The 14,340-nt window shown below is 39.5% G+C and overlaps 1 protein-coding gene across 11 annotated transcripts in view; it reads right to left on the bottom strand.

The window, feature by feature from the left end:
- Positions 1–14,340, bottom strand: part of szt2 (SZT2 subunit of KICSTOR complex) — a 175,207-nt gene that overhangs the window by 93,296 nt on the left and 67,571 nt on the right. For all 11 annotated transcript variants that reach the window (XR_005077613.1, XR_005077614.1, XR_005077616.1 and 8 more), the window contains exons 40-46: positions 12,990–13,128; positions 12,474–12,606; positions 9,249–9,369; positions 8,947–9,099; positions 7,588–7,690; positions 5,284–5,398; positions 3,924–4,011 (exon numbers count right to left, since the gene is read on the bottom strand). Coding sequence is in view for 7 of the 11 variants with exons in the window: in XM_037113705.1 (XP_036969600.1) it covers positions 3,924–4,011; positions 5,284–5,398; positions 7,588–7,690; positions 8,947–9,099; positions 9,249–9,369; positions 12,474–12,606; positions 12,990–13,128 (852 nt within the window). In the remaining 4 variants the exon portion in view is untranslated. The remainder of the gene's footprint in view (positions 1–3,923; positions 4,012–5,283; positions 5,399–7,587; positions 7,691–8,946; positions 9,100–9,248; positions 9,370–12,473; positions 12,607–12,989; positions 13,129–14,340) is intronic.

The following is a 14,340-nucleotide window of genomic DNA, read 5'->3' as shown; positions in this document are numbered from 1 at the left end:
GAGATATGATGTCCATTTCAACCAATCAAACTCCATCCACTGGTAAAGAAACATGAGACATGACTTGTGGAAACATAACTTTCCTGAGCTGGCATCTCCAAGTGGTATTATTGATTTGAAGGCAAAAAAACTCCCCTTATATGTTGTATACGGTTAGGAGGTATTTGGTAATTGTTTACATATATGACTTATTAATGTTTCAGGGGGCTAAAATACTGTGTAGTCTTTTAACTTTCTTTTATTTTACTACACAAAAACACACACACACACACACCTACAGTTTAAGGAGGGTTTGCATATGGCTATCCTGTGATGTTACGAAAAGACAGTTCAAAGTACAGTGTGTAGCGCTGATGTAATCCCAGCGTGTCTAAGGCAGGTAGATATCCCCAGTACAACAGGGCTATCAAGGCTACAGGAGGAACATGCCTGCTCCAGCAAGTACGTACATCAGGGGTACTCAACCTCTTCCTACTAAGGGCCCACATATGACCACTATAAGGCTGAGATCTGGACCAATGGCAGCAAAGTACAGCAAAACAAATAAAGGTGATATACTCTTGATAATGTTATAAAATCCACACATTCAACAACACAACAACTTTAATAAACCCACACCCATTCAGTACCAAAGCATAAGACTAGACTTACAGGAGACTCTGAGGGAATATTTGCTCCATTACCAGTGGGCACAGAAGTTGTGACTGCCACACAGAGTTACTGATCCAGCTGTTCATTGGTCAAGCAGCTGCTATAAGAGGTTAACTCAGGTTAAGTGCAGGGCTGCCAAAGTATGACTGTTTTCTGCCCATTCCTCTCTGAATTCCCTTTTCTCTTCATCATTCTCTGTAAACCTTGAGTATCACATCTTCCTTCAGTGACAGTGGCGATATTGGTGTCAGTGATTGACAGTGGCAATATATTTTTATGGTCATTGTATGACATTGAGCTCTTAAACCTTATTCCTTAGGTCGGGCTAAGCATACAATTACAATTACAATTAGTGTACATTTTATGAGGTCAAATAATACATATATTGTCCCTGAACTGTTTTCCATTGAGCTTATATTAAAAAGGATTAGTAATCACAAGCTATTTGCTCTATGTTTTCTAAAGTATCAAAGCTGCCACTGTTTACTTGCATGTTTGTGTTCACACAGGCAGCGTTGCTGCTGCAACACAGCTACTGTCTGTATCTGTTGTTGGGCCTCACCCCACATGGTTCAAACAAAGAGGCCTGTAATTAAAATCAAAAGCTTAACTACTAGGGCCTGACCAACCTGAGGAGTTCAAGAACAAAGGAACTGAGCCAACAGCCAAAAGTTTAAAGGTCAGAAGACCCCTCTGCACGTCACATTCCCAGGGTAACTTGATGCAGTGAAGAGACTCTGGTTTCATTAAGCAGTTACTGTAAGGGTGTACTTTGAGAAACATTTGAGAAACATTTTTCCCTTTGCTTGACCTAGGCTTCAGTCCCTTCCTCGCTGAACGAGGCAGAGACTGTTTTTGTTTTACTTTCGTTTTTGTTAGAATATTCTTTATTCCTGTTTGGATCCATAGAGGAACACTGCACAATCCAGTCATTCCTCACCACCTGCAGAAGGAAGAAATTACCTTCAGAAGGAGATGGAACCACCAAGGTCCGGTTCCTCCATCTGATAAATCCTGCTATATGACAGCAGCCTGCCATCTTCAGCTGCTAGGACGCTACAGCTCATCTCGTGCTTGGCATCCAAAATGAGTTGGAATTTGGAGTTGGACGGGACACATGCTAGTCGCAACAAGTGACCCAAGTAAGAGGCATTCGTGTGGGCAGAAACAGATAGTATATAGCGTGTTTTTGTTATGCTTATATTCGTTGTGAAGGGACTGCAGAGTCCCATGTATGGCTGACTGTACTGCGTGTCAACTGTGTTATTTTGCTCGCTAGGAGCTCATTCACGCTGATCCACTCTGTGGATAGCTTGTGAAGTTTTGCCACTGTGTGTGATCACAGCTCGTCATATTCCGGCTCAATCAGCGGATGATAAACAGACCTCAATTCGCTTGCCAACCACTGTCTGAGGGAGAGGCTTGCTTATGTTTTGTGGTGCTAGTTGTAGAGAACAACTGTTGTTTTTTGAAGTAGATGGTTTGTGGTTTAGAGAACGCTTTAATAAACACTGCTGATTATAGCTGAGCAGTGTCTGTGATTATTTTACACAGTCCCATATTGTAATGACAGCTGGCTGAGACGGTAAGTGCTCAGATTTACGCCTTCCCTCTCCCCTCTTATCTAATTATTGATGTTTTCATAATATTGACTATTTGATTAATTTCGGGCTTTGAGACTAAAAGTATATCATTTCATTATTGATCCATGATTTCAGGGTGGTGCCCTGTAACCTATGTTTCATTAATCAACTATAATAATTTCATAAATTCATAACAACATTTTAATCAATAATCAATAATCAGCATTGATTCCCAACACTGTTTATATGGCATTTGCCTTAAATAAAAAAAAAATAATTAAAAAAAGTCCCTTCACCTGTTGGGGGTATTCTCTTCATGTCAGTTAAATATTCCTCAGAAACAGCCATTAAAACTGGTATGATGTTGATATGACTGTCTACAGGTTGTTTTCAGGGATATTTGATGCTGAGACTTCAAATCTCTAGATGAAGCATTGCAACAACATGGTAGGATGTGTTGCTATGCAGATGACAATTAATCCTATAAAGCTCTACTATCTGGCACTTTAAGTCTTGACCAATAAATCTCTGAAAATATGCAGAGTAAATCTCACGATCCGATTCTGTTTTGATTCTGAATTGTTTTTTGTTTTTTTATTTAAAAAAAAAAAAAAGTTAACAGCATTAATGAATAAATAAATGATTGAAATTTAAAGCATGCATGCCAGTATGTTAATGAATAAATCAGGTGGTGTTCTCCCCTGTGTCCAGCAGGATCACGGCTATGCAAAATTAATGTCAGTCTCTGGCTGACATCGTAAAAGGTATATATAAACATGGGGCCTACTTCATGTTCATGCCACACAGGTAAATAAGTCAACTACAAAACTACTACAAAACGACTACAAAATAATTCTGCCTTTTGCACACTGTCAATTGTCTGGGTGCTGCACACCTTCGCAGTTCTGTTCCCCTTTATTCATTCCGTCAACAGCCCATTGTTAAAGTGAAACTCAAACCTTTGTGTAAATGCATAATCATGATGAAAGAGGCACTCTTAAGATTTATGGTAGTTTCGAGCATTGAGAACATTGTTTGTGTACACAGAGTTTACTAAAAAGAAGGTTTTTGGACAACTCACGTTAGCGGTAGCATCTCCGGTGTGCCGCCGTCATGGCAAAAAAAAGTGTCCCTCCCTCCTTGTCTGCCATGATGGCGCCGCACCGGAGATGCTACCATAATGTAAGCTGTCCAAAAACACAAACAATGTTCTCAATGCTCATGTTCAATGCTCACCCTGGTGATACTATGAGCAAAGTTTCATGTTGTGTCGAGCCTTCTTTGTGTTTCATCGTAATTATGCATTTACATGAAGGAATGACTCATATACATTCACAAATAAAGCCCAAATAAAGCTTTTTGGCTAGAGTTTCACTTTAATTCACATTTAGATAACAGATTTTTGGCATTTGTGAATCGATTTTGGACTGTTGGATAGACTTTTTTTTTTTTTTTTTTACCCACCCCTTCCCCTTTTTAGTGAAACCATAATTTATCAGTGATCATTAACATACAATGTGGGTGTTACCTTGTATATATGGTCTTATATACAACTAAAGGGTTAAAAGAAAAAGAAAATGGCTAAAATTATTGTTCTAAAGTGACTTGTGATATATGTTATATGTTTTCAATTAACATAATTGAACAAAATGAAAACCTTGCCAGTCCTTGATATTTTCCAGCTGTTACCTGCATTTCCTATTCCATGCACCAGCAGCAGGATGTGCTTGTCTACTTGTCCAACTGGCCGAGAGCTATCCAGAGAAGACCTGGAGCCCTGAGGAAAAGACAACAAAGATGGCATCAATTTAGAGCCAGCACTCCAAAACTGATCCAAATACAGATTTCAACTGATTACATGGACTGACTTTTAACAATTTTACTGACCAAGTTTCACTTTATATTAATTTCTCCATGATACATTGGTGATAGGACTGGGCATCTTCTGTAATCCCCAAATGCAACACATAACAATAAATACTGTTCTACTTGGTTGGATGTAAGAAGAGCAGGTAAACATTGTGTCTGTATCCATTTCAAACTGAACTATTTTTTTCCACTTCAAAGACATCAAGTCAGCGAGATTCAGTTCTACAGATGCACTTGATGTTAGCATTTACATAGTAACCCAGTTCAACCTGCTCAACAGGCATTAAAAAACATCCATCACCCCCTTCTAGAATGAATCTGAGTGGATGAAGGGGACAATGCCAAAGTTCCGGCCTTATTGCCTACATACTGGAGCTGGCAAGTCACAATTTAATATCTTAATCCACTTATTAGATGCATAGCGCTTAGACAGTCATTTACATTTTAACTTCCACTAATCCTCTGACCTGGGTTACAGACAAATTCTGGAAGGTACTACAATGCATTAAAAAAATTCTTACGGACCAATTTTCTTGATCAGTTTAAGCAAATAGTCCTCATGAGAATGTGATTTTTTATCATCCAAGTCAAGGCAGGTAGAGGTAGAGGAAAGTCAATTGTGGATTTGTTTGAAATGTTTTATTTATGTATGTTGCTTGCCATTGAATACTGCTTATACTTATGTTTAATATTGCTTTGACATTGTTTCTTTGCTTATTTTTTTCTGTTTGGTCACAGAGAAAAAGCAGACCACAAACAGCAATATATTAAGTGTACAAACTAAATTCTTTCATTATCATTTTTGCATACTGGTCCTTGTGTCCTGAACCTACTGTGAAAGTGAAATCTATTGTAATACCTTGAAATGTTAGGTCTCTGCTTCATGATTTGCCTGTAGCTCATACAGATGTTGTTTAGTAGGTTAGCATTATGGCTGTGAGATACCTCTGAGTACCAGTAGCTACTACTTTTGAAATACTACTTAATTTCTTTTCACATACTATTATATGGTGCAGCCCTGAACGTTCAGCATTATTTACCTTATTTGTTCAGTTTTTGTTGTCCTAGCAGACCAATAGCATTGTAAACTGGAGTCAAATTCCTTGTAACTATACACATTTTTTGCCAATCCTGATTCAGATGGTTGTGTGTGGCCATGGGAACCTATACATTCACTTACCATAAGGTCATCGGAAAACAAAGGCTCTTGACTCCTGGCAAGCCCAGTGGAGCGAATCATCTGTAGATTTCCATCCATGTCAGAGTATTTCCCTGTTAGCGACGTTTCACAGAGTCTGGAACGTTTAACATAATGAACAGGTATAATGATAATTATCATGTAACAAATAAGATAAGGCGTTCCCTTATTGATCCCCCTTGGGAGAAATTCACAGGTAACACAGCAGTAAAGAGGGAAATAAGTGGCAAAGAATAAGATAACACTTTGAATAAAATAGAATAAAACTATTGGAATGAAAATAAACATACTACAGAATGTTTTTGACATCTGTCTTCTGTTATCTTTCTTGTTCTTCCCCAAATGTTTTCTATCTATTCCACTTGAAAACTCAGTAATGTACTCAAGTGTTAGACATTCAGTGAATGACGGAAGTTATTTGCAGCACTTGAACACCAAAGGTTAATGACAACTAGGGGTGGAACGGTTCACAAAATCCACAGTTCGGTTCATATCATGGTTTTGTGGTCACGGTGTTCGGTTCGGTATACGCTGATCATTAGGAAAATCAATTATGTCTTGTATAGTCAGGTTAAAACTGAAAGAATGAGGCAGTCTGACATTTGATACATCATTGTGTATTGTCTTAAGTTAAAAGTAGGTAAGATTCTGGCACTGGAAGAGACGTGATATTGCTAGTTCTAACATGCTTTTCATTTATTTGGCAAAGAAAGTTATCTTTAACAAGAACAAGTAGTTATTCACTGTCACTAATGTAATGTAGTGGGCAGTCACAGTCAGGAAACTTTCAGTAGCCCTGGAGCAGAGCTGGTTAATACAGTTCCTGTTAAGGATTTGAGTCACTCACTAAACTGAACCGGGTTGTGCGAGTCACTTGAGTCACTTGAGTCTCTTGAGTCAGTACTGCTAATCACCATGGAAACTCAGTCCTAGCCCATTGTCTCTTAACCACTAACGTAGTAAAAAAACACAATGCAAATAAACATTATATACATGATTGGAAAAATAAAAGAGATACTAAAATAAAATGAAACAAAATAAAACAAATATAAAATAGAGTACTGAGGTAGGAATTCCCAAATAGAGATAATAACAGTCTACTTACAATATACTACTTAATATTTATATATATAATATTTATATATAAATTCTTTTATTTTGCAAAAATTTATCGACCTAATTTCATTTTCTTATGCTACATTTATACACCAAACCTACAGTAGCCTCTGGCTACCTGCAGAACATTGTGTAACATTATGCTATTTCAGAAGTGGAAGAATGGCTGATGCTGAGTGATTCTGGTCCAACTTTTGACATTTTAGTCAAAGTATTTCAATTTGGCGTATTTTGTAGTAAAAATGTAAGTGTGACTGCCCTCTATGGGTTGAAACCCAGATATTACTATCAAATTTTCCTATTGGCTGTATCAGAGTCTCCGGTTGGAGACTCTGGAGGCGACAAGTCCTCCACCTCAAAGGACCTCTCTGTGGCGAAAGTGTCTGCGCTACTGTCAGAGTCACTCATGATTAGATCGTGTTTATGATTTTTTTTTTCTGCACGTGTGAGTGTAGTGACGGTTAGGGGGGAGGGGGGAATCGGAGAGTACTCCTGGAGCCCCGCCCATAATCAAGGCATTTTTTGAATTTCCAGCTTACAGCACATCATCCAAAACTGAGGGGTTTAGTTGCTCTTTAAGTAAATGAGAAAAAGAAGTTGCACGTGCCTATGAACCGAGCAGTACACACGCACCCCGAACCATGACAAGCGTACCGAACGGGATGGATTTTTTTGATGAACAATTCCACCCCTAATGACAACGTACACTACGTGACACTATGAAATACAACGTACCATGTTTGCACAAGGTAAATAGACAAATGGACAGAGAGCAATTTTATATTCGTTCTCATTGCTTCTGTGTACTGACTTGACTAGATGACTGCTTCTATTAATGACCACGGGGTAATTCATGACAAAAGCAGGGTTCATTGAGAAAAGCCTGACTTGAATGAGCCAATAAACCAGCTATTTCATAAAGGTAACTTTACACAAAGAAATCCAAACTGATATGTAAAGACAAACTTGCACTATTCACAGCCACACAGCAACAGTTATTAAACACATAATAAGGGGAATGAAAGATTACAGCAAAAAATGGCCAAAATCACCTTAAACAGGTTGGCTGCGTTGCAACATTCCTCTTACAATGTGTACTCTCAAAGACAAAGTTTTAAATCTATGCAGAAGTGAAAAGGCAAAGTATCAATAATAATGACAAAGTCTAACCTGAGGTAGAAGACTGACTTTGTGGTACGCTCCTGGTATACAAACATGTTCTTTCGGTTGACCACACAGAAAGAGTTCAGCACAGAGCGCAGGGCCTGGATCGCTGAGAGAGGGAGACATGAGACATTCTAACGTGTTCAGCACGTGTACAAATAAATATATCAATCTTCACAAAGGCATCACCAATATTTTAAAAGCACAAATTGACAAATACATATAAAAAAGGGCTCTGTAGCTAAAAAGCGCTTTGTAAAAACTTCTGGCATATGATAAGAATATCATCACTACTGCTGTAAAAAGTTCTGTAAGCTAAACACATTTAAACATTAAGCTGCATAGTGCAGCCACTCGCCTAACTGCTGCACACAAACCATCCTCACTCCAGGTGCTGGAAGGCTAGGGCATCTAGTACAAAGGGAGTAACTGACCCGAGTCATTTCCTTTCCAATCCAGATCTTTGGGCCAGGTATCAGCCATAAGCCCCAAGAACAAAGGGCCACTTACCACAGTTTTATGATTTCTGGCTACTGGGTAGTTTCCAAATAAATTCATGGAGAGGACATGTAAGTGTAATTACTTTGGAAGAATCGTGAAAAGGAAGATTTTATTTTGTAACAATTTGGGGGAAAAACAGAAAAGACTTCTTATTACTACATTGAATTTTTTTCTGACAGTCCTGAAATGTATTCAGTGAAAAAATGTAAACAACGCCACACTCTCTAGTCAGAGGTGGGCAGCCCTCCTTCTTTGAGCCTTGAGTGTCTGTGAAACCACACCAATTGTCAAGTATTTGCTGACTGAGACTCATTGTTCACAAAGGTTTACACCACTTTTTTTTTTTCTTTTCCAAGTCTGGCAGAGTGGTTCTGACTTGTGCTTTTGAGGGCTGTTGAAGAACCACTGCAGTTGCAGTCTTTCCCTTGATGATGATCCCATGGTAAACAGCAAGGCTGTGAAGGCCACACCTTCTACACTCGTTCTTAATTTTGCTGGGAGGTAGGGAGGGAGTAAGCTGAATCTGGTCGCATAGTTACATTTTTAAATGAATCTCTGTCAATCTGTTTGTTTCCTCTTTTTTAATCTGCTTTTTAATTGTCAAACAGGGCAAGAAATATATTAAATATTTGAAATCCCCTCTCGGTAAACTGAAAAAAGAGAGACAAGCAGATTCCTCACAAAAACATCAGAGCTCGGCTCAACTCACTGGAATTTTACAAGTTATCTCATGTAGTTCAGTTAAGTATATACACCGTTTGCAATAATTAGAACTGTCATTTCCAATAACTATCAACTTACACAGAGCTTTTGAGTCATTGTGGATGTCGCCCCAGTTTTTACAAGCTCGGGTCTACAACTCACCCCTGGCGACCCCCATGTTGGGTCCCATCTTGAGGCGTGGATGAATGTGGATTATTGTGCTCCAAACCACATCACAGGCAAAATGTCCAGGGACAAACTGCATGGTGGCTGCCAGGTAATCTCTGGCCTGGTAGCTCTCTTCTGTGTTGTAATCTGTATGTGTGGGTCAAGGAAAACAAGGATGAGGTCACATAAATATGTACAGACATGACTAAAAGAGCTGAGTGTGACATCAGAGAAAAAGTTAAAGCGTCTGTTACACAGAAAAATGTCCAAACCGTCTACATCTACTTCTGACTTACCATCAGAGGTGTTGAGCCTCTGCCTGTAGAGAGACTCATTCTTCCAGATGTCTTCTTCACTCTCAGCCACCAGCAGAGAATTACAAACATGGCTGTCATGTAGGTCCTGCAGCAGCATACGCTACACACACACACACACACACACACACACACACACACACAGAGGAGACACTGAGCAGCAAGCAAAAGTACCATTTCACAACCTGCTACACATACAGTATATAGGACTGTGTTGATGTATGTTTGTTAGTTGCTACTAGTGCATTGCCAGTAGGAAGCATGTATTCCCATAAAGAAGTGGGAGGTTAAGTAGCTTTTTCCTGGATGGCTGTTTGAAGGTGGGACTTCAGGGATATAATTGACTGTTTTTGACTACTTTTGATTTTACCATTATATATCACCTTAAAATCTATTACGTTGCCTTGTTTGGTGTCATTATTTTCAGAACAACCTCACATGTGTGACTGTACATTTATTTTTTCATTTTGACATACTGTATCACCACAATGGACCTAAAATTACAAAAAAACGTAAAATACGAGTAGGAAAAGGTTAGATTTTTTACTGTGAAAACCACAAATATGTTTAACAAACTATTTTTATTAGTTATAATGCAATGCAATAAATTGTAAATTTCAAAAACAACAGCAAACAAACAACAGAGTTGTTGTTATATTTAACTATTTACATTTTAATGCGGGCAATGTCTCAGGATCAGGCACTGCCTGCTCCACATTCAGCAGTCTCCTCAATGTTTTGACTCCCAAAACAAAAAAAATGACTGCACGACACACTAAACACACTACACTAAACACTATATAACATACTAACTATACACTCCAAACACGCTGTATGTCACAAATCTCGTAACTCACAAAACTCGCTATCTCTATCAGTCTCTATCACCGTCACTGCTGCTGTCAATCTTTCGCCGCCGTCCCTCCCACGACTTCCCCTGTTCCTCAGCAACCAAATCACATGGTTTGCCATATAATTTTGTGATTGGTTGGTGTGGTGACTTTCGTGAGAAAAGACCATTTTGACCATTTCTTCCTGCACCAAATGCACAGCAAACGTGACAGCAATGTTTGCGAAAAAGCATGGCGGAACTTTTTTTATCATATGTCCAGTTTTCCTAGGCCTATCAACCCGATTTAAAAACTGGTGTATAGTTTGAAGGCCACACCAACACATACGCTGGAACCGCTTGGACGTTGTCTGCTCCGATTCAGCATGCGAAGTCTGAGGAGGTTGGCTATCGGACATCTGATTGGATACTCCTTGATCGGCGGTGTGCTAATGAATCAGCGCTGTGTGGGAGGGGCGGAATACTGTGTGTGCACTGGTTTTCTCCGCACTGTGTTCCGTCATTTCTTGTTTTCATGTTTTGGAGTACTGGCATGAGACTAGCTGCTATTATGTCCATTGAGGACAAATTAATCTTTGTTCATCTGGTAATGCCTCGCTGCATGTTTAGTATGCAGCTGTTTTTGTCTGAAATAGTTAAGTTTCATTTTGATTGAAAGTAAAGTGAGTTGCGTGAATAAACCTCTCGTCCAGTGTCTTTAACACTAGAGCTACCTGCTTATTGCATCTCGCACAAGCGCAGAACGTACACGCTGCTGTGTAGCTGGCACCACGTTGAAGTGGGGTGTTGAATGCAACTTTTCTGGTGAACGGGTCAGACGAGAGGCAACAGAGTGGTCGGAGAGTGGTCGGATTAGGCAGTCGGACGCCTGGGTGGTGTGTGGGGGCCTTAAGGTGCTGCGTCTGGATCAAGGCCTTCTTTCTTGCACGGCAGCCTCTCAGCTCATGTTGATGAACACACAACTTAACTGTGGACACTGTAATGAATTAGCAGCTGCTGGAAGACATGTGTCAGACTTGCTTTTGGTGTTTTTTTGTTGACTCTTGACCATACTGACCAGTTTCCTCTCAGAAGCAGGTGATAGTTTGTGTTTCTTCCTGATGGTGGCAGTGACACAACCATGGCATGCATTATATACTTACACTACTAACTGTGCAAACTACTTAACAGTTGTTTGCAAAAATGGATGCAGAGCTGAACTGGGCCAATTTCCCCTTTTAATTCGGATCCATAAAAGAGCAATAAAGTTCTACCAACACCTCAGAACCAGTGAGCCCAGCTCCTACCACTACAAAGCCCTACGATGCCAAGAGGAGAGCAAAGAAGGGAGTCCCCTCAGCCAGCTGGTCTGCAGGCTGAGCTCCAACAGCACCGGGCACCTAGACCGCCCTCACACCATCCAGCCCCACCAAATTATAGCAAAACAAAAAGACAATTACATCAACTATTGGACATCAACAACCAAAACCCAGAGCAAACTCCAATGCTATTTGGCCCTAAACAGACAATACTCCATGGCAGATTATCTGAGCTCTGTAACTAACCTGAAACTGAGGAAAACACTGACTATGTACAGACTCAGCGACCACAGCCTGGCCTAGAGAGTGGCCGAGCTGCCCAGAGAGGAACGGCTGTGTCAGCTCTGTCCACACAGACAGGTGGAGACAGAGCAGCACTTCTTGATGCACTGTGACACATACACAGACCTCAGAACCCAGATATACACTAAAATCACATGTCCAACCCCAGACTTCCCCAAACTATCAGACCAAGAAAAACTCCACCATTTACTGGGAGAAAAAACTGGCACTGCTGTAGATGCAGCGAAATATGTGAATGCTGCCACAGGAGTAGAAACAACCTGCACAACACCTTACATGATTTCCTACACATGAACCAGCTGATCCTAACTGGGTTCGTACCTGCACACTGATATACTGTTTATTATTTGTTGTTGTTGTTGCTTTCAATATAATATTATTATTATTATTATTATTATTATTATTATTATTATTATTATTATCATCATTATTGTCAAAATGTTTTGCTCTGTGATCCTGTCTGCTTTGGCAATATTGTGAACCACAGTCATGCCAATAAAGCTTGTTGAAATTGCAATCCATTGAGGACCAAAGTAAGGAGGAAAAGCTTATTGACACAGTTTTCTTACCACTGAGCGTGAGAAAACAATGTTCAAACCATGCTGCATTGTAATTACATTTCTAAATTGTCATGTGTATATTTTTTTTATAGCACTGTGTTCCTTTTAATATTTTCAGAAGATATAAGTGTTACTTCAATTGTATGATACAAAAACAACACAAAAACACACAATCTGTGATGCAGTTAGCAGCTACCTGATTGACTATTCTGCAGATTTCACTGATCTTCCTGACCACCATCTGATGCAGTTGTAAGTGTTCAGACAGCTTCTGATCTTCCTTCCTTTCCAACTCCTCAGCACTGACCTCTTTTCCTTCTGTGAAGCACCTGCAAAAATTTGAAATATTATATGAAATGTCCAATTATCAGCCATGATCAAGCATCTGAGAATCCTTTCAAGGAATTTCGACAGGGACCTTAGATTTAGCGAAGCTTCCCACTTTTACTCTCGAGAGCAAGTGTCACCACCATTTTACAAATGCTGAAACTGTGATTTATGATGATGTCTCCTAATTTATCATAGTAGGTGTATATAGGAGAACTTTTCAGGGCATGTGACACAATTATTTTACTTCTCAGCCTGAAAGAACAAGCACAAGTGAGCTACTCTGAAATCCTTGATAAATATGGACCACAGACTATAGGCTGATTATCAAATATTAAATACATGTAAAAGGTGTTGTGAGAGGATTTCCTAAGGCTTGTCTGACCTGGAATGGGAGTAGACCTTCACTCTGTCCTGGTAAATCTTAACAATCAGCCAGAAGTCGGGCATCAATGCAGACTGACACTCCTGTTCATCCAAGGTGGGGCTTTCACACTCAGAGTCACTGCTGCCGCCATCATAACCTTCAAACACATAGATAAGCAACGAAAAGGCAACATCATCATTATTATTTGTATTATTGTCATTACATCATCATAATTGAAGTCATGTCAAGTCTGTTAATCTTGGTAACAGCTCCTCAACTCTACAGCCAGAATTATCATAGTGGGTGTATATAGGAAATATATAAATATAAATATAAATATAAATATAAATATAAAGCACTTTTAATTGAAACAGCATCTTGGTGTGGCTGTCATGATGCTAACTTCTGAATTCTCAGTCGACAAAATCATCTTCGCCAGTCAACAAACATTTTGACAGGTTAATTTTGATTTGAGAAGATTTTAAGTGGTTTTGCGTGCAAAGTTGCAGGAGCGGCCATCCCCATCAGGGTCCACGAGCACCCCCAAGGCTTTGTGTTTTATGTGTTGCCAGTGATCAGTAAAGTAAATTGCTTTGGAGAAGACAGGAAGTGTTTTTTAAAGATCAACCAGAGAGTTGGTTTGTCCAATAACCCCAGAGTGTCCATCAAAGTGTCCTTGAGAAAGAAACTGCACCCCAAGTTGTTTCAAATAAGCTGCTAGGCCTTGTGTGGCCAATCAACTGGTACCAATGTGAATGTCAATGGGTAAATGAGAGACAAAATGTGAAGTGCTTTGTCTCGTCCTAGGATCGAAATGTCCTATATAAATGTAGTTTATTTAAAGATCATAATAATCTATTTTACAGAGAATGTAGTGATATTAACTGTCAAGATGGAGGTGTATATCAGAGCAAGATTGACTGTATTGGAACTGTATACCTTGCAGCTGCCAAGTGCCAAGTTAGAGCCAATCTGAGTTCAAGCTGCAACTGTCTTTTATAATGTATTCTTAGGCATTTCTTCACAGCTAGAATAAACGGATTATTGATTCTTTAAGCCTGATTACATAACATATAGTTACATACACTTACGCTGGCAAAGAGCTTTAGGTGTTTTTGCTTCAGCAAGCTTTCATGCTGTAGGTTTGTATTTTGTTTATGTTTGACTGTACACTCACACTGTCCTGCACTCACACTGCTCTAGCCACAACCGGGTCTGAGCAAGGTTACTTCATCGTAGCGTGGTCACGTTACAATGGAGAACAATGGAGAGAACATGACTAACTTTACTGACTTGTTTGTGGCTTATTTTGTGTCATTTTGTCGTCATATACAGCCCTCTCACATTCCTGGATTTCTTGATTATGCAA

The sequence above is a fragment of the Acanthopagrus latus genome, chromosome 11 (genome assembly GCF_904848185.1).
Source record: "Acanthopagrus latus isolate v.2019 chromosome 11, fAcaLat1.1, whole genome shotgun sequence".
Classification (NCBI taxonomy): Eukaryota; Metazoa; Chordata; class Actinopteri; order Spariformes; family Sparidae; genus Acanthopagrus; species Acanthopagrus latus.
Note: the sequence above shows the minus strand (reverse complement) of the source record. Positions and strands in the feature narration are given on the sequence as shown.